Genomic DNA, 20,080 nt, shown 5'->3' with positions numbered 1-20,080 from the left:
GTTTTATTTTTATATTTCTCCCCTTAAAGTTGTCATTTATGCGATGGAAGTCCAAGCTATACTATAATTAGAATAAAAAACTAAGTCAAAAAGCTAAGTTTTCTATTACTATTTTCTAAGTTTTGTATAGTTGCAATGATTGATTTAAGAAAGTGATTAATTCATATTTTCTGTTTTTTATTTCAGTCAATGAAGTAGGTATCCTAAGTAAAATATCATAATGCACAAATGTGCGTTAGTGGTGTTGAAACCCAGATAGTACGAATGTGCTATGACTTTTCCGGGAAAACAGAAAATTTATGTTTTTTTATTATTTTTCCCTAGCACTTTTAGGCATATAAGGCGGTATTATGCAATTTTTTAAACATATGATAGAAAAAAATCTCAGGTTCGAAAGGGCTAGGGGGGGGCAGCTGCCCCCCCCTGCCCCTACCTGGGTACGCCCATGGCAAAGGAGCCTGAGATATGCAGTATGCAAAATAAATATGACCATCCAAGAGCCAGGAATGTGTATGTCTTACTTATTCATTGCATGACGAGGCATAAGTTCGTAAACTTAGTACTGAAATAGCCTAACCAAACCGCTAATTACAAGTAAAATCCATGTAAAATCGAATCAGAACGTTGCCGTTGTTTTCAGAAAGTATAAAACAGATATATTTCCTGGCTGGTACATACATAGTTTATACTTTTCAACTCACAATCCAAGACTAATAACATGGAAGATTGTACCAACATACCTACGTAAATTTACAAACGAAAGATCATGCAATAACTTCCATAACTTGGCAAGCCAGAGCCTCTCCAGCGTTTGTGTACATTTTTTATTGCCTCCAGTATTGTAGCCACGGTCAGTGCCAGGTCCTCGCAATTTTATTACACCTACTGTACTATTCCTAAGAACTACCTACTTATTGCGGTTTTGCGGTCACTATTGTATATGCACACTCGTAACTTTAGTTGCCTTTACATTTAAGATTAAATAGTTTTCTCCCCGTGAATAGGAATAGGTGATAAGAGTTGGTTTGGTCAATTGCATTCAAACTGCACCTGAACTGCAATTCGCTCTTGGATTGCAGTAGAAATGCAGTCCTCCTGTCTAGAGCCTTAGAGACTCGGACGCATAATTTATTTATTTCAACTGGAACACCAACAGTTTATACAACTATTATTTGTCATTATCACCACACAGTGGACGTAAACATAGTTACTTAGTTAAGTGGACCTTCCTATAGCATTTCAAATGAATGTAACAAAAATTGAAAATAACAAATATGGGTGTCACTTTTATCCCCCTTGTCCCGTGGTCTGGTTCGTGACGACATCAGCTCATATGCTACATTCATGGTAGAATAATAAATAAGACCTCACCCAGTTAACTAATAGAAACAGCACGTGAATGAATGGGTGTTACGATCAATGGCTCTAACTAACCGGCCAAACAACTTCTGTTACAGTGCAGTGTGGTTTATGTTTTTATCTCTTTCAAGTGGCTGTTCTGATTTATTGATCCACTGTTTGTCTGATGGCCCTTGAGTAAAAGTGAAGAAAGTAAATATTTCAATTATGGCAGACTCAATAATTATTATAATACGGTTATGTTTTAACTTGAATTGGTGCAGCTGAATTTTCAGAATTTCTTACTGATATTCTTACTTCCTTTGGTAATAATATTGATGATAAGTATACCTACCTAATATTAATTACCAGGCAGATAAACAAGATTTCACCAATGAACGAATTATTTTTGAATACAAACACCCACGTTAAGTTAAGTAAGTTACTTTCCATGGTTACGTTAAGCTATTGAATGATTGAAACATTTCGACGTGGGCTTTTTAATGGTAGCCTGGTTTCACACTTAGGTAGGTCCCTTTTTATGATTGTTATTTTTATACAAACATTCGTTAACGGAGGGAGCAGCTGTTAAATTCATCATATCGATTAGTGATTGAGAGAACAGCTGGCTGTTGTAACCGGTTTCGTTATTATCGTTTTAGACGAAGCTTTTATCGTATCTCGCTCGTTTTGGTAGCATCCTCGATCCTTCAAGTGTGACGTTTTATATGAATCACTTTGGGGTCAAGTAGGTCTATTGAATGTAAACTCACGGTTCACCACATCACTCTAATCTTTAAAAGCCTTCGTTAGGTTAGATGTGAATGCTGATCACCGACTTTTAAGATATTTTTCTTCTTAGAAAGTCGGTGACAAACATGAGCTGGACTAGGTCTAGGGTTTGTAATTGTAGTAACTAAAGGCATAATATATAGCCACTCTGATTAGTTGTCGGTAGCTTACTGTCCTGGATGCGCCGCTGCTGCTAAACGTTTATGTATAAAGTACAATTGATAAGCCAATCTGTGAGGATCCCTTAGTGCACTCCACTGTGAGATTATCAGTGTAAACAGTCATATTTCTTCTTAGACAGGCAATATCCCCAATACCAATATAGCGTGAAACGGGCCGCAATAGCGTCACACTAAGATTAGGGCACTTAAGTAAAATTAAAAGAGGAGGAAAGAGCTACGGTTTATGAGACAGATATAGTCTGTCTCATAAACCGTAGCTCTTTCCGAAGGGTGGGACGCCCTAATTTTAGGACCAATACCAACGCAGTGGCAGTTTATCAAATACACAGACATGATGAGAAATATGCATGCACTACGTACTTTCTACCAGAAACAAGATCAAATTCAGAGAATTATCAGACGCTTGGAGGAGATTTGACCCAAATAACTATCCCGGAGCAGACAGTATTGTGCAACGGTAGATGTGTTATGTAGTTTAGTCTGCATGAAATATACATATACCAGGGTGTCCACTATCTGGAAAGTCAGGGAAAGTCAGGGAAAAGTCAGGGAAGCTCTAGGTGGTCAGGGAAAGTCAGTGAAATTGATGGGCCACCTGGAAAGTCAGGGAAAAATGACCTTTTTCTAGCAAAATTGTTAGTACTTACCTTTACTAGTAATACTTCTTTTTTACGTGAAATACATAAGTCATAAAATAAAATCTCGTTTAGTTTTGGAATATTTTTGACTGATCCTTACTATTATACTATAATAATTACTTATACAATTAAGCTACGTGATTTAATAAAATATGACAGTTGGAAAAAATAGTAGGAATTCTAAAAGATTAGCTAGATCCCAGACTCAGCTCGTATATATACAGGTTGATGCAAAAGAGGGTGACTCATCCCACCATTCAAAACAAATTTAGTTTAAAGACTTTTAGAAGTTTGTGATAAAAACGTCATTTTGATGGTGCAGACGCGCTCATTAATTGACTTGGAAAAAAGGAGGAGGTTCTCAATTCGCTAATTATTTTATACGTCAGCGTCAGTGAGATCGCGTACGCTGCCTCTGCGCGGCATCTATTAATCAATAATCTATTTTTTTACTAATTTACAACTTTGTCTGACAGGTGAGAGCCATACAAAAAAATAGTTCTGTTTCAATTTCTATTTCGGTTTCAATTTCTACTTTTATGGTAATCAGTCTAATTTTGGTCAGACTATTAAACTAGGCAGTATAGCAACTTGGACTAAGGAAGCTGCAAGGCGGATGCGGATGATGATTTTTTTCGAAAATTTTCAATACTCACACAACAAAAGTTGTTTAGAATGACCTCCTAAGGCTTAGCGTCAATTCACACGTACCACAACCACACCACGTCGCAGCGACATAATGTGGTCAAGCTGTGGTTACGTGTAAATAGTGTGACAGCGGCTTTTTGCAGTTGCGTTGTGGCAGCGACTAAATGTCGATGTGGTTGTGTTGTCGCTGTCGTTGCGATGTGGTAACCACGTGGTCGTATGCATTTAATAGGGAGAGGAGGTGGCCGCGGTGCCGCCGCCGCGTGGCGGCGTTGCCGACGTGATGTGGTTGCGATGTGGTCGTATTACACAGGTGGTCGATGACAACGGCAAAATGTGGCACGTGTGAATTGGATTATTCATTTTCAATACAAAATATACGCCCGACCACACGGCGTGGTTTTGGTGTGGTTGTGGCTGTGGTGAGGTTGTGGTACGTCTGAATTGACCCTTAAGAGGCAACCTCGAGAAATTGGTATTTAGGAAAACATTTGCTATCGTTTGTGCACTCATGCCCCGGGGCTCAGGTGCTATAGAGATACATATAGCTCGTGCCAAACAAAGGTACTTTTCTTGATAAAATTTCAGGGGAAATCGTTATTCACCAAGTAAATATCAACAATTCTTTTTGATTTTGATGTCAATCGTTTCAGCATAATATATTCTAGACGGTAGGTTTCGCCTTTAAACAATACATTGTTTTTGTTTAACAACGGCATGATTCGGCGCAGTTTTGATCACAAAAATTGCGTTGCTTGAGGTGCCTATAAGTTTGAATCTATAGCAAATTTAGAGAACAACATACATACATACATACACGCTCACGCCTGTCTCCCAGAGGGGTAGGCAGAGATTACAGATTTCCACTGGGCACGATTCTGACACACCTCTTTCGCTTCTTCCACATTCATACATCTGCGCATACATGCTCGTCGGTTACGGGTACTCTTAAATTGGCCCTTTTTCAGTATGTCGCCAATCTGGTCGACATACGTCCGTCTAGGGCGACCCCTCCCGACTCTTCCACTCACTTTTGCTCTATATATTTCCTTTGTCACTCTTTCATAATTCATTCTTTCCACATGTCCAAACCACCGAAGCATTCCTTTCTCAACTCTTGTCACTACATCTTCTTTCAGACCACACTTTTCTCTTATAAAACTATTTCTTACTTAACATTAGAGAACAGAAATAACTATAATTTATTGTGTCGTTAATATCCTAAAAAATCATGGAGATTGGATAATATTTAGAAGTAGAACAACGTTAGTGTGTCTTAAGTGCTATACTTCCCTATTAATATACCATTTTTGCCGACCCTGTACATGTACATATTTTACGCAGTCAAGTTATAATAAGTGTCAAACAAATGAATGTAAAACCTGATTGAAATCAAGATTTTGTCTTCAAATTACTTAAATTAGGTTTATATGTTGATATTAGGTCAGGGAAATTTTCTGAAACGGTCAGGGAAAGTCAGGGAAAAGTCAGGGAATTTTTAGGAGCATTCTGAGTGGACACCCTGATATACTTATGGGAAGTAGCTATAGGTTTTATGTTCAATTAGTCCTCTACTTATACGTCGTATGCTGCCTAATTTCCTACTAACTCTATGTCTACTACCTATATTAAGTACCTACTTATATTAAAATATTTTAGCTACCATTGTCGTCCATAGGTACTCCATACCTGCCGTCCCTGACTGTCGGCTCCGAGGGGCCACCCACTCGCTACACGGTCTATTAGACTTATTAGGCTTTATTTATAACCGAGTAAAAGTTTCACTAACGCAATCCGACCATTAAATGTGACCACTAATCCGTTTGGTGTGAGTTGACCTCATTTTGCCGTCAAATTGGGATTATTTCGGGGTGAACACCGTGCATTCAGTTGAGCAGTTTGAATTTATAAGCAAGGAAATTCATTTTAGGAGTCAGATATGTACGTACGTACACCTACCTGCAGTTTCAAAACAAAATTCAGTAAACTTCCTGGTTAACTTGTTTAAACAGACAAAGTCTATTTAGTTTGGTTACGTTCACAAGAAACAATGCATTTTCTAAATAGAAACTGCGCCATTGCTACTGTTTAAGCATCCAAGAATTGTATGTGAGTGAAATCCAAATAGGTTAGCTTATAAAGAACATTTAGTTTGCTTTAAGACCTAATAAGGAGCACCCTGATACATATTATGCAAAGCCTTTTGGTCCAGTCTACTCCAGACAAACCATTTTAATCTTTAACAAAGGACGGACATGTGTCTAATTTGCACTTTTCCCTTGTTTCAGGACCCCGGGCAGTGCCCGGCCGCAGCGCGGCTTCTCTTGGAGTTTTCCCTTTATTGTTGACACCCAGTGGACAGTTTGTGTGGTTCTATCCGTGACGAAGTGAGTCGTGAAGTGTGTGTGACAGTGCCGGCGACATGGCGACCGCTGCGGGACTCACCGTCCTCGTGGCACTAGTCGGATTCGGTAAGAAATTGTTTTATTTTTATTTTAACACGTTTCCTACAGTGGATGAAGTAGAAAGGTTAATCAAAAAATAAAGCAGGATGTATAACAATAATACATACATAACTACCTAAATATGTCTAAAATCTGCAAAATTTATCTAATTGCTCTCTGTAATTTGGATCTACCTACCTGATATTCCGGAAGTCGCTGAAGATCTGACAACAAGAGATCTTCTTTGCGTGGCACACAGTTAGGTAAATATGTACTTGTTGTAATTTAAAAGGAATTTCACTTTCATTGTTAGAAAATTAACCAACAAAGGTGGTTCTTCAAGTATATTTTCTTTTAAATGTTACGTAGTTAATAGGTACTTAATAGTTGTTGGCATTCATAAGAACTATTAAGAACCCTTTAAAGACCCAAATTATGAGCAATACCTTATATAGGTTTTTTAGTTTCACCTTCACTCATTCTCGTCAGCGTTACATCGTCACAGTCGGCCACAAGCGCCAGTCTGCAAACCATCAACTTTTCACCGTCCCCGGCTGCTCGCGGGCCTGTGGGATGAGTTGCGCTTTTCAGAGAGTCTCTGCCGTACGCTTTATTATAGCTTTTATGAGGTTGGAATAAGATCGATTGTCGGTTGAGGTCCCGGGGGGTGGGGGTGGCCGCCCCGTGACGTCACCGCTCGATAAAGCGTGTGCCCGGGCGAGGGGCAACAAACTCGATCACGAACGGTTCAGCCCGGCCACAGACGGCTATAATGTAAGCGGAAAGCCCCTGCACCGCGTTACACCTGGTTGTAGTGTAGCACCTCATTGTGAAATGTCCATTCAGGATTTTGTGCAGTCTTCAAAAATAAGAGTTTTCATAATTTCGTTTGTCACATTTCACGTTGTTCACTTGTCCTTTTCACATAAGGCACAATACAGACACAATCAATTCGCATTGAGAGGAAATCTGTATTCTCATCATCTTTTTAGAATTCATAGGGTTTGACAAAACGTGAAATGCTGCAATATGGCATAATAAGGTTTTAGATATTTATTTCTCATAAGAACTAATTTATAATTCACTTAAAATGAGAAAAACTATTCAAACTTAACTTAACATGCATTCTTATAATCAGGTTGGTGTCCATTCCATGAAACAAAAAATAAAAAATCTGGCTGGAAAGTGGAACCCCATATCACCTTGATGATGGTTCATGATTGATTATGATATCCATGAAAAATACATAGTTAGTGTGATTTGAAAAAAAACTTGAACTAATACTTACTTATACAATAATGAATGAAACATAAGGAAAACAAAAAAAAAGACTTTCATGTAAGGTCAACCGGGGCCAAGTCGCCTACGGGGCTAATGCCTCGAATCCATTTATCTTCCGAACCACATACTTTAGAACTACTGGAGTGATCTGCTATCTATCTTTGTAACTGAAACTTTTACCTCTGACCAATAGATGTCGTATCCGGGTTAATTTTCTTAACAAATCTGCCATTTTAATTTTTTCACCTCTTTCGGCCACCTCAGGTTTCCTGACACGTTTTTTTGAAGCGTTCAAAATGTGTGTTTGTTTAAAAGAATCTATGTTTCCTAACTGTAAATACTGTTATTGTTTTGTTGCTTTACATATTGTTTTGATTATTTTATTGAAATAACGTAAGATTCGGACACAATATGTAATTACAAAATTGTAGGTTTAGCTTTTATTTTGGGGTAAATGCCTCTGGGCTGATGGGGTTATTGCCTCTATTGCGGCGCAATAACCCCATTTTCAGAGGTTCTAAACATTTTATGTCATGATAAATGTATTTAATACACTCACGAGCAATGAAAAAGTTCCAGTGACATTAGCACCAAATTACTCCTAAACGAAAAATACTAGGTTAATGACGCCTTCTGCAATATTGAAGAACATTTAACGGCGTATCAGAATTAACATTCTTAGATTGGTAATCCAACTAAAACGTAAATAATTTTAATATATAATAAACTAAATATTTTAAAAAATTGGAGTCATTTGTCGTCGACATTATAATGTTGTTAACACGGTATATAGAAAATAATCATATAATAAATAAAAAAGTCATATTAACAGAATAATCCCACTTGTTTTTAAAACTCTAAATAGTTTTGTAATGATAAAAATTCCGTCAGACTCTAAAAATGGTATACTTACTAATTTAAAGTTGTGGTTTGATTGCAAATTATAAAAAATATGCCCTTGTATGCTTTTATACTGTATTTTAATTTGTCACGTAAGTATTTATACTTTTTTAAGTCCAATAAAGTATTCATAAATAAAATGTTGAGCACCCCTGTAATCTTGGATGGGGTAAATGCCACTACAAGAAATTAGGCTACGTAGGCGCCATAGCCCCAAAATTTTTTGATCATCTGATTCTCCTTAACTAAGCGCAGTATTTAGTTTACAAGCTAATAATTAGCTACGTTAATAGTAATTCTATAAATTATATCTACTTAAACTTGTAAAAACCACTTCCAAGCACACAAAAGTAGTGAAAGAGGCATTAGCCCCACTAGGGGTTATTGCGCCTAAAAATGCCATTTTTGTAGAAACGACGTTTACACGTAGAAGGTATTTAAAATTCTACAAAATTGCATCAAAATATGAAACTAGATAAAATTTCCTAATATGCATCACAAGTTATAGCTTCATAGGGCGTATAGTCTGTTTGTTATGATCAAATGAATATGAAAGTCAAAGTATTGTGGCGCAATGGCCCCGGTTGACCTTAGCACGTTTTACTATGGTTGTGTGGGCGTAGCTCAATGCTGCAGATAGGTCGTCTAGCCACGAGCACTAGCCGGCTTGCACAAACACTGGAGTATATTGACCGGCGCACAGCGGCCCGGTTCACGGCCAACATTCGACATACTCGAGGTCATACCGACTTTTAGCGTTTTCGATAAAAATGATTCATTTTTAAACACTCGCCGAAATCCTTATCTGATTGTAAAAATTACGATAAAGAGATTCCACGAGATACGAATAAATTATAGAATATTTTTTTTCCATTGCCGCTATTTACATGTATACGCGTTTTTTTTGGGAATCGTTTATTATTCTTTCACCGAGATCTAAACATTAATTGCTGAAACTAAGCAATACGATCCAATAAACGGTTTCACACCGACTCACGATTAAATACAATCGCCTAAAACGGTAATGGACATGGAAATACTGGGAATGGGAAATGATCCTATGGTGTTGTTATTATTAGCTTAACATTTTTAGCTTCTCATACATTTGTTTGTGAATCATTGTTAACTTCTAAGCGTTGTAGTAGTAATTTATTATGACTCAGTGGTATCCAACCTTGTTGGGACATCCGGTGTCTCCATATCACCTGTTGCAATGAAATGGACCGTACTGCCACAGTGATAGAGACTGTGGATTAAACCATGACAGCTGTCGAGTCTGTCGACATGTCAGTCGTTTTAATAAGTGTTAATTATTGTTGCAAAGAGGGTCTCATTTCCGACACTTTCTTTAAGCAGCGTTATGTTAAACCTACAGATCCGTCGCGTCATTGGTAGTTACTTTATCGGTAATTATACATACCTAAAAAAGACACATTTTGAAACTAATTATTGATTGGAAACCATGTTCCACCTAACAATATTTTTTCCTGCCTTAATACAAGAACATCAGATCTATGTGGATTTACCGGTCTTTGGGTGCATAATAAATAAATAAGTAAAGTCTATTTTTAAAGCTTTCATGATTAAGCTCTGCAATTCTGCATATTAAGGGTGCGTTGCACCATTTAACTTTAACTATTACAAACGTCACATCGTCTGTCAAAGCATCGGTTAAGCGAAAAATTGGTTGCACCATTCAACTATGGTTAAAATGACGTCATAACTTTAACGATAACCATAACCACCCCATGTTGGCCGGTTACTGCTTTTGTTAAAGTCAGGTAGCTGTCAAACGCGTTGTATAACCTCAAAGTAACAGTATTACGTACAAATATTAATATTAAATAATTCTTATCATGTCGCTTCAACGTGAAATAGCGCTTGAAACAAGTTCCTCAGAAATTGAGATTGAGGTGGAGTAAGTACGGAACTTACGGAATATGAAGAGAAAGGTGTACTTTCGGAGAACTGATAGATTCACAGGTTCCAGGTCTCAAAAATGTGGCTCGTGTGTTGGCTTTAAAACTAGAACCTTTGTTACTGCCTCCAACGACGAAGTAAGTGCACCTATTATTATGTTGTAGGTGTAATGATCATCTTCACCACCAAATAAGCGTCCACTTCTAGCCATGGGCTCTTCCAAGGAGCGAAACAACACTGTGCCCTCGGCTTTCCTTATCCAGCCACTACCGGCTACATGCCGGTTGCCGGTCCAGCGCAGCAATCTAATATCAAAGTAACCTACGTAACTCTTTAATTGAATAACCTTGTTTTCAGAAATTTTGCAATCACTCAAATACAGAAATATATCAATGAAAATAAGGACAGAACTAAGAAGAGCAGCCCATTATTGTGGCTACGGCATAGCTGCATAATATATTATGTAAACAAAATAGAGACCCTGTGCTGTACCACCAGCTAGGTTTTTTATGATGATTCATCATCTGATGAAGAGGAACCTGTCTATGCAGTTAACAGGAATGATGAGCATAATCGAAAGATGTCAATAAATAATTATTTTAATAGATTACATCGTTAGTTTTTATTTCAACTTGTTAAGAATTAATTAATAAGATAATTAATAATAAAGGCTTCTATTCTATTCTATTCTCTGGGGGTGTAAGTACCTGCACCTGGCTCTCTCGAATGGAACCTTTGCGCATATCCCCAAGGTCTAAACTGCCTTCCAAAGCTTGGACCATTTCTCCACCACGTTGGTACACTGCGGGTTGGTGGGTTCACATATCTAGATGTGCTAAATCTAGATATGCAGGTTTCCTCACGATGTTTTCCTCACCGTAAGAGCGATGGTATACATTGTACTTATGTTAAAAGAACTCATTGGAATATGTCAGCGCCGGGATCGGACCCGCATCTCTGGCGTGAGAAGCGGGCGCTTACCCGACTGAGCTACCACCGCTCTTAATAAAGGCTTATTAGAGTCCACTTTGTAGCGGGTTTTATTGATGATAATCTTTTGGTCAATATTTGGAGGAACAACAGACTGAGTGCTTTGACAGAGAATGACGGCTACAATGTACTCTGTGACGGCTTCAGTCCGACAGCTAGATTTGGTATTGCCTTACATAAAAACGTTTCCCACAGTAACTTTGGGGATAATTATGTCTCAAACGAATAGCAACCCTAATAACATTAACAATGACCGACGATTTGATGGTGCAACACGTTGCAGTAAAATATTAACTGTAACGACTCTGTCATTGCTAAGTTTAACCTTAACTATTACGATAACCGGGATGTTGATGCAACCCACCCTAAGTTATTCATGTTATTAAGCGTGTCCTAGAGATAGTAGTTATAGGGGTTATCATCTTACTGAAACGATAAGCAATTCCGAATAGTCAGATAAGTAATAAAGTAAGTAATCAAAAAATCTGCAAGCATGCTCACATCTAAAATGTTCAAGTCAAATTTATCTTGAACACTGTCCGCACAGTGGGCTAAAATTCTTACATCTTCTTAAGTTTTTTAAACATACTTAGCTACTACTGCGTCTGTGCTAGACTAGGAATTTGTACTAGAATGAAAATTTGTTTTATTTATCAGCTTCCACGTTCAGAAAGCGTTCCACACCGCTCTGGTGAGGGCGTAGACATGACTTATTCATGAAGGCATACCGTAGTGCCGCCGAGTGCAGGTGTAATGCATTAATTAGTGCACCGAGTGGCTTGTCTAGGTGCTCCATTGTGGAATACCTGCCCTGATTGGATCACAACTTCGTTAATATCGCACACGTCATTTCATAGTGAGTTGTCGGGCGCGCTGATTTAATTGACGCTGCGCCGGCTGCATGCATTTATTGAACCAAAATCAAAGCTTGACGCGGATATCTGGCACTCAGACCAGAGATCTGGCAATGCAATACATGGTTTTAATGATCTAGATCGGAATCTTTTCTAGTCTGTACTTACTTAACTAGGTACTTACTTACAGCTTCTAGAAACTAAGCACTAAGGCTTTTTTAATATTTGTTTTTTATGACTATTTTATATCATGGTATTCTGGTCGAAACATTATTTCTGCTACACCTTTAAAGCACCGGCTGCTTACAGAGATTAGACATTCAATTGTTTTACGAATGAGCGCAAAGAGCTCATTGAAAAATCTTTACACATGATTTGAGTCACCGGCTCTTCCTCCAAGAATGTCCGAGTCCGTTAGTCCATGGCATCGATCGCAGAGACAAACAATATTCATAAACATGCTCGAGACAAGAGGCGGTCCGCAGCCAGCACAATGTTACAAAGGGCAACGAGAGAGCCGCCAGCTTCTTAGAACAGTAGAATAGGTACGCTATAACTACGATGTACAGCGACATAACTTGAAAGTCTTGTAACCTGACGATGTTAAAGATAATGATCGTAGAAATTTCTAGGACTTTAATCAACTTTAGAGAGAGAAATTTAGACGGTTAGGTTTCTTCAGATTTATAGATTTCATTTAGGTTAATTGAATATAACATTAATCAAAAACACAAAGAAAAACACGGTTCCTTTATAGTAAATGTCGTAACTTTAAAACCATTTACTAAGAACAATGCAAACGAATGTGTTATAACTACGTTAAATACAATGAAATATCACACATATCAATCATTTAAAGAAAGTACAGGAAGTCATCAATAGCACAACAACACAAACGTAACGATTTTCTTCAAAGAATAGTAACTAAATTGAAAAAGTGCTTGATGATGATGATCACACAGTTGTCTGTGTAGCCAGAATTTCTTAAATAATCATGAGGTTGAGTAGAATTATATTCATGGTTAACCTTTTCGAACCCAGTGTCAACTCCATTGGCGAAACACAGTAGATATTTTATAGTGAGTATGATCAGTGGGGTTTAACGCGTAAATCATTTTTTAGGAAATTTACCTAACGACTTACTTAAAAAAGTAAGTACATTTGTGCATCTATACCAGTTGGTAAAATAGCCGGCTTTTAATGACTAGATATCTCAATGGAAGCAATTTTTCAATTGAGCGTCGCCTAGCTCCAGAGTGTTGGAATGTGGTCAGAACTCAGATCCACCTACACTGTGTATCTAACCGGGAACGATAAAGGAATCTTGTGCAACACCTAACCAAACATATTATGGTGACATTGTAGATTTAGCTTGGAGATAGTTTGCTCTATAAAATATCTATATAGTATCATTTTAAGTCGTATTTATTAGCAATGCAAAAATCTATTTTATAAAATTGCACTTACCACGACCTTATCCTCAGTGCGTAAGGTAGGATTTCCATTGTTCCTGGATCTGCTTGAACACGGCGATGGCATGTGCATTAATATATACAAACTATTGGTTTTATTTATGTACTTGTATAATAAATACTGTCTCCATAGGTAGTCTGTAAATTAAAAATATATTTTTATGTTATTTCATTCTTAGGTACACACACACACACTTTCTAGCATATTACACTCACACATAGGCAATTAGGCATACTATACTATACTCACTAACTCACATTTTAATTTCACACTAGGTACACAATATGTATGTATTTGTTTAAACTAAGTAGGTAGGTATATAGCTAAGTGGTTTAGTCCTATAAGATATTATCTGTCACACACTCACCATTAATAATGCATCACAGGTTATTGTCAAGTCTTGTTTTGTTTTTTTTAATTATTCTGTTTCTATTTTGTTATATCTATTTGGCACCTGTGCGCGTGCGACGAGCGCAGCGGGGCGGGCCTCTCTGCCCTGGCGGTGCGAAATCCCGTTTTCAGGAGTACACGTGATCACGCTGCGGCGTCGCTCGCGCAATAACTGTTTTTTTGTCAATATTATTTGTATTTGTTTCGTGCGTCACGCTGGGCATCCACTGAAACACCAGTGCTGTGTCCTTCGAGTTCCTCTAAGGCGCAGCAATAGCTGAGTGGATGTGCCTTTTTGACACGCAGCATATTGTCCAATGTTATGTACTGGTACATATATTTTTTTGTTTGATTTAATTATTACTTAAGTTCTTTATATATAAGTACTTAGCTGTTTTCGAAAGTTACTGTATTTTTGTTTTTTCATTTTTTTTTGCTGTGTGTCAAATAAATGATTTCTATTCTAATCTATTCTATTTAAAATAGCAGTTTTTTTCTTACTAAAAGAGCAAATACCTAGATCAATTTGTAAATTAAAGTATAATTTTAGGCAATAACGCTGCACGCATTAGTATAAAAAAGTTTTAGAGAAAACATGAATATAATATAGCGATGTATTTACTAAGGCAGGGTAGATCAAACATCATCTTGATATATTATAACAAAAAATAACTTTACGAACAAAATACTTCAGATTTAAGTGTGGATGAATTATTAATGATCTCGCAAGCAACCGTAACAGTATGAAACTTTAAGAAGTTAGAGATAACGTGATAAGCGCATGCACCGGTAGCGCACGAGGTTTACATATTTTAGAGGGGGAATGAACTCTCTAAGTTGAGAACATCATAGAGATATAGAATACTGTGAGCTTCAAGAAGAAACGTGTATCTTTACTTTATGAATACCTACTTATAAATGTAGTTGGTTATTATATAGGAAACCTCTGAAATACAGTAAGTAGGTAGTTATGAGTAGATAATGGCTATAATTCACTTATTAGAAACATTGTTTGTTTCATGTAATAATGGCATAAATTATCTAGTTTTACATAAACGATCAATAAAAAATCACGATGCAAATCTATGGTTAATTAAAATGATTGTCTACGAAGTTGTTATTTAATAACACATCACATGCGATAATGTGACTACTGCCAAGGGTGGTAGTTGTAGAGGTAGAATTTCTTTGCATCGGTCCTCAGTGTCATAACTAATCACAATTTATTCATTTATAAATATTGCTACGTAATTATACCGCCTGGGATACAACCTTATATTAAATAAATTCAAATAGGTAAATACTTAGATGAAACTTTTGATAATTTAAAAATGAAAACTTTCATAACTCTACATTTTACTTTCAAAGAATGTGAAATTTCAAACATGAAAGGTCGTGTTTTTGATTGGCATAATAATAATACTTTTTGCAAGATGAAAATATAATGTTACTGTAGACACTTTACATAAAGATGTTAAACTTCATGTATATCATGGCTAATGACAATTTGATGCAGCTTTATTACACGTGGGATTATAATAAGAAGTTCATAGAAATCATCACAACATGACATCAAGTGGCGTGATAAATCGTTTCGGATTCGCTTCGGCTGCGCGGGCGCAGGCTAGTCGCCATCTGTCGAGCTCTCGACCAATCAGGGCGCTGCGTGTACGCTAGGGCATGCAATACCGGAACAATTTTCAATACCGGTATTGAGTTCCGGTATTACAACTCAATACCGGGATCCCGGTATTAATACCGGTATTAGACTTCCTTGTAATAAATGGCATATACTGTGTTTAAAGGTCGTATACATCAAAATAAAACAAGAAAATGCAATCATATTCTGTATTTTGTTGTAGATTTTTACGAGAAATCAGTTTTAGAGTTTAAATTTTAGAATAAACTATTTTTTTACATCCGGTGCCGGTTTACGCATGGTCAACAGTAGATTTCTAGCAGCCGAAAACTGCATTAAACGGTTGGGAACAAGTGCGCTTTCACAGTATATACACACACAAGGCTAACTAAATCTTAATCGCTTTATTTATAGCCTAAAAAAGTCCGATTCCGGTATTACTTCAATACCGGTATTAACTTTCAATACCGGTATTGAAAAAAGCGGGAATTTTGTACGGGATCCCGGTATTACGAATACCGGTATTGCGGTATTGCATGCCCTAGTGTACGCACATCTGTCGTAAGCCGAGCACACCCGCGCTTTTTTATCCTTTTGTTGCTATTTTTTGTCTGCATCCTTGGATTGTAGTTTGTATTGGTTATGCTAAAGCTCTTTGTGGTCGAATTTGAAAGAAATCTTTTATTAAATTAAATTGAACTTGATAAACTTTGGGTGCTTTGCTACACAATTTTTACTATACATAATACATCATATTTCTGTACTTATCATATCTGCTGGAACTGCTTTCTTTAAACAGTAGGAACTCGATAGGCAAACGCAGGTACCTACAAACATAATTAGGTTGTTAAAACCCACATAGAACGGCCTCCAAATTATGTAACACTTAATCTTGATTGTTTACAAACAATCTTATCTACTAGAAAGACTTAAGTATTTATTTTTAATCGATACACTTATCAATACTCCTAAATAATCTATTATTTAGAGCTTAAATACTCAAAGTTACCTTTATGAATTAAATATTAGTTTAAATTGTTTACCTACGTGTTATTTTGTAGTTATTACTCGCACAGGAAACTCGGGTAGAGCGTAAAAGGGTCATTCATTTAATCCGACCAACTAATTGGGTGTAGTAGTAGGGGGCTATTCATCGTGTCATGGCCCATATGTCCGGGCGAGGTCGCGTGCCGTACCACTGTGCACTACTTCAAGCCATATAAAGTTATAACTTGGCCTATAAAAGCAATGCAGCTACAATCTTAAACCGAACTAGGGACACAAAAAGATGCAATTCAGCGGACTCGACACGAACTGGGTCGAGCATCAGAAATGGGATCTAGTGCCTGCACAGTGGGCCCACTCCACGGGCTATTCGCGGATCTAGCGCAGTCGCTCACTGCACTACTTTTACCCCACTGTTACTGTTTTAGACTTGAAACGTCATTGTCCTTATGAGTGGCTTTAGGCAATAGCAGAGAGAGACACCACAGCATTAGCCATTTGGTAGGCTTTTTGAATTTTGTTCATTTTAAGACCTCCCTCTGCCTCTAATTTTGCGGCCTGCGGGGCGTGGCAAAAATACTAAGAGTCGAATACCTTAAATACCTGCAATAATAAAATGATGCAATAACGAATTAATCGTGAGTAAACATAAATTAAATTGTACTGAGCAGAGTTAAAGCTCATGTATTTTTTATTCATCACGCTGCGTGACTCTTAAGTAAGAGATTTTCTAACTATAGGTGTAGAGAGAGATGTGAATGTGATGTTGCATGTGTCCAGACAAGTCAGTTATGTCGTTAATGACTCTAATGAGGTTGTTAGACGGGTCTGGTATAAGTTCTTAAGAAAGACACTATATCTTCACTACAGAGTGCTATAGGTAACTAATTTCATCCATCTCTATATACCAACACATTTCTAACGCATAACGCGCTAACTAAAAAGATTAGACAGTGTCAAGAAAACTTTAAAAAATATGAACTTGATTAAATACTGGATTAACTTAACACAATTTTATTGAAATAAGTCGCAAAACAAAAAAAATCTCTTCTAATAACAAGTACTAACGCACCCCATCATCCTACAGGACTAGTGGCATGCGAGGACGAGACCATCGGGCCGATCTTCATCAAGGAGCCCCCGAACCGAGTGGACTTCAGCAACACGACCGGCGCGGTGGTGGAGTGCGCGGCGCGCGGCTCCCCGACCCCTGACGTCATCTGGGTCCGCGCTGACGGCTCCGCGGTCGGCGACGTGCCTGGACTGCGACAGGTGAGAGCTCTTTGATATGTCTGTGCTCTTGGTATCTTTTTCTTAGCGCGTCGTGTGGTCTTGTGACAGCCCAGGGTGCTCCTGGTATAAAAGATTGTCTTTTATTCCTTTTGGTAGCCTATCGTGATGTAAAACGCCGGTGTCCAACTCCTTGAGCCACATTTTAAGGGCACTCGATTTCCTGCGCTTATTACCTATCTACCTTCTTGCTAAAATTTTATGGCGTAATTCAGCCTGAGCGGTGAATGGCATATCAGCGACATCCTTTGCAATTTTCATGAAAATATCAAGTCCAACAACCCCTCAATTTATTTATAAGGCGAAGGTTCCCCGGAACAATGAACGTGAGGCGTAGGAATCGGAGGTCCACGAAGAATCCACGTCCGTTCTTCCTCAGCAACTAACCAGCGTACCTTCCCCAGGTGTTACCCAACGGCAACCTGGTGTTTCCTCCGTTCCGCGCCGAAGACTACCGGCAGGAGGTGCACGCGCAGGTGTACGCCTGCCTCGCCCGCAACCCCACCGGCTCCATACACTCGCGCGACGTCAACGTCAGAGCTGGTAAGATTATTGTGACTGTTACTTACTTGGCTTTGATCAGAGCTGGTAAGATTGTTACCACTGTTACTTACTAAACTGAACACATACTGAACTGAAGGGTTGAAATTTATCGTTTGTTGGATGTTCAGTTGGTAAAGTAGATTAATTGATGTTCAGAAATTGATTGTGAAAGAATCTAAAGAAAAGCTATTAAGTATGTTTACTTTAGATTCATCATCATCATTCGTCACATATAATATGTATTATGTGATGCTGAGGAAAAATATTTCTAGTTACATAAAAGACACATAACTAATTAACTATGCATAATGCAATAAGATTATTGTATTTTAAGTAAGTAATTTGTCCTATTTCGGACAAAATTAGACAAGTAAAGTAAATAAATAGTCTTATCAACTGAACAGATAACTTACGACTCAAGAGTTCGTGATACCCAGAAAGAAGGGTGACAGGAGGAGAACAAGTTATCAATATCAAGGTTCATAATAGCATTGTAAGCAATAATTGCCATGATTATATTTATTATGTTCATCATTAATTCATAACATTTATTGACTTTACGCGAATTATGAACTAGAGGAAATTAAAACCTACCTATATGTATAGGTTAAAACTGTAAAGACGATTAGCATTTGTAACCCATGCCAGTGTCGATAAAATGTCAAAATTCCAAATTAAGTAACATTAATCACGAATACCATTTATTTGAATTAGATAACCGAATAACTACAATTTCATAGACCTTTAGACCAAATAGAGTCGTTATAATTGAACAGTATGTTTTAAACATGACGCATCGTGTAATCACGTAGTGAACTCAATACGAGGCAAGTTAGTCAATGCCACAGTGCACCGAGAGGGCCATTACACTACTGTAAATGTGCATTACATGAGTTATTTCCCTCGTGGGCATCTGATATTAGTGTTACTACATCAGTGACACACCCAGTTACAACAGTTTTAGATTGATTAGGTAGGTAGGTACTTACTAAAAAAATATATAGTAGGTATATACTTAGATAAGTTGACAGGGCTTCATGATGATTATTTACCATCTTCACAGAAAACAAATGGTAACAGCCACAGCGTCAAAGATAAAAGAAACTTAAAACCATCTCGGGCTAAAATATATGAATCTTATAAAAGCAGCCATTACTTATCTTGTGAAACACGAACATGACAAGGAGCGACATTCACAATAGGGAATATGCGTAATTTTTTTTTATACTTTTATTGGATAGTTTTACATCACTTTATTATAGTAAAAAAAAAATCAACGCCAAAATAAGTAATTTAAGGTATTTTAAAGAAAGTTAAAAAATTACAACCATCACGACCACTTTGAAATTCCCGTCAGGATGGCGGGCTGTCGTGACGTCATAATCGTTTAATTTCACGGCTCAGAATAATGAGTCCCGTCAGTCGGCATAGATTTTTTACCTAATCAAGTAATCACAGAGTTCTTTTGTATTTTCAACAAACCAATGTTGTCATGGTAACAAACGAAAAAGGAAGTGTATAAAGTGTGATCAGTGGCTGTTTTGTAATGGTAATAAAGTGTGACCAGTGGCTGTTTTGTAATGGGAGCTCGTAAATAGCTGCTAGTAGCTCTTTTGAAATGGGAGCGCGCAAACCAGAGGACCTTTGTACACAATATTACGCTATTATGGCAATATGAATATAAAGTAATATTTGTATTGTATGTAAGTACTTACTGTAACTTTGGTTCTCAGTAAGAGAGACTAGGGTTAGT

General features: G+C 37.4%; 1 protein-coding gene across 36 annotated transcripts in view; it reads left to right on the top strand.

Moving 5' to 3' along the window:
• LOC105385131 (Down syndrome cell adhesion molecule-like protein Dscam2) overlaps positions 1-20,080 on the top strand; it is a 70,019-nt gene that overhangs the window by 6,567 nt on the left and 43,372 nt on the right. For all 36 annotated transcript variants that reach the window (XM_048624616.1, XM_048624617.1, XM_048624619.1 and 33 more), the window contains exons 2-4: positions 5,887-6,069; positions 17,582-17,766; positions 18,189-18,327. In XM_048624616.1, the coding sequence (XP_048480573.1) occupies positions 6,021-6,069; positions 17,582-17,766; positions 18,189-18,327 (373 nt within the window). In that variant the 5' untranslated portion in view covers positions 5,887-6,020. The remainder of the gene's footprint in view (positions 1-5,886; positions 6,070-17,581; positions 17,767-18,188; positions 18,328-20,080) is intronic.

The sequence above is a fragment of the Plutella xylostella genome, chromosome 12 (assembly GCF_932276165.1).
Source record: "Plutella xylostella chromosome 12, ilPluXylo3.1, whole genome shotgun sequence".
NCBI classification, from domain to species: domain Eukaryota; kingdom Metazoa; phylum Arthropoda; class Insecta; order Lepidoptera; family Plutellidae; genus Plutella; species Plutella xylostella.
This window is presented reverse-complemented; position numbering and strand designations above follow the sequence as displayed.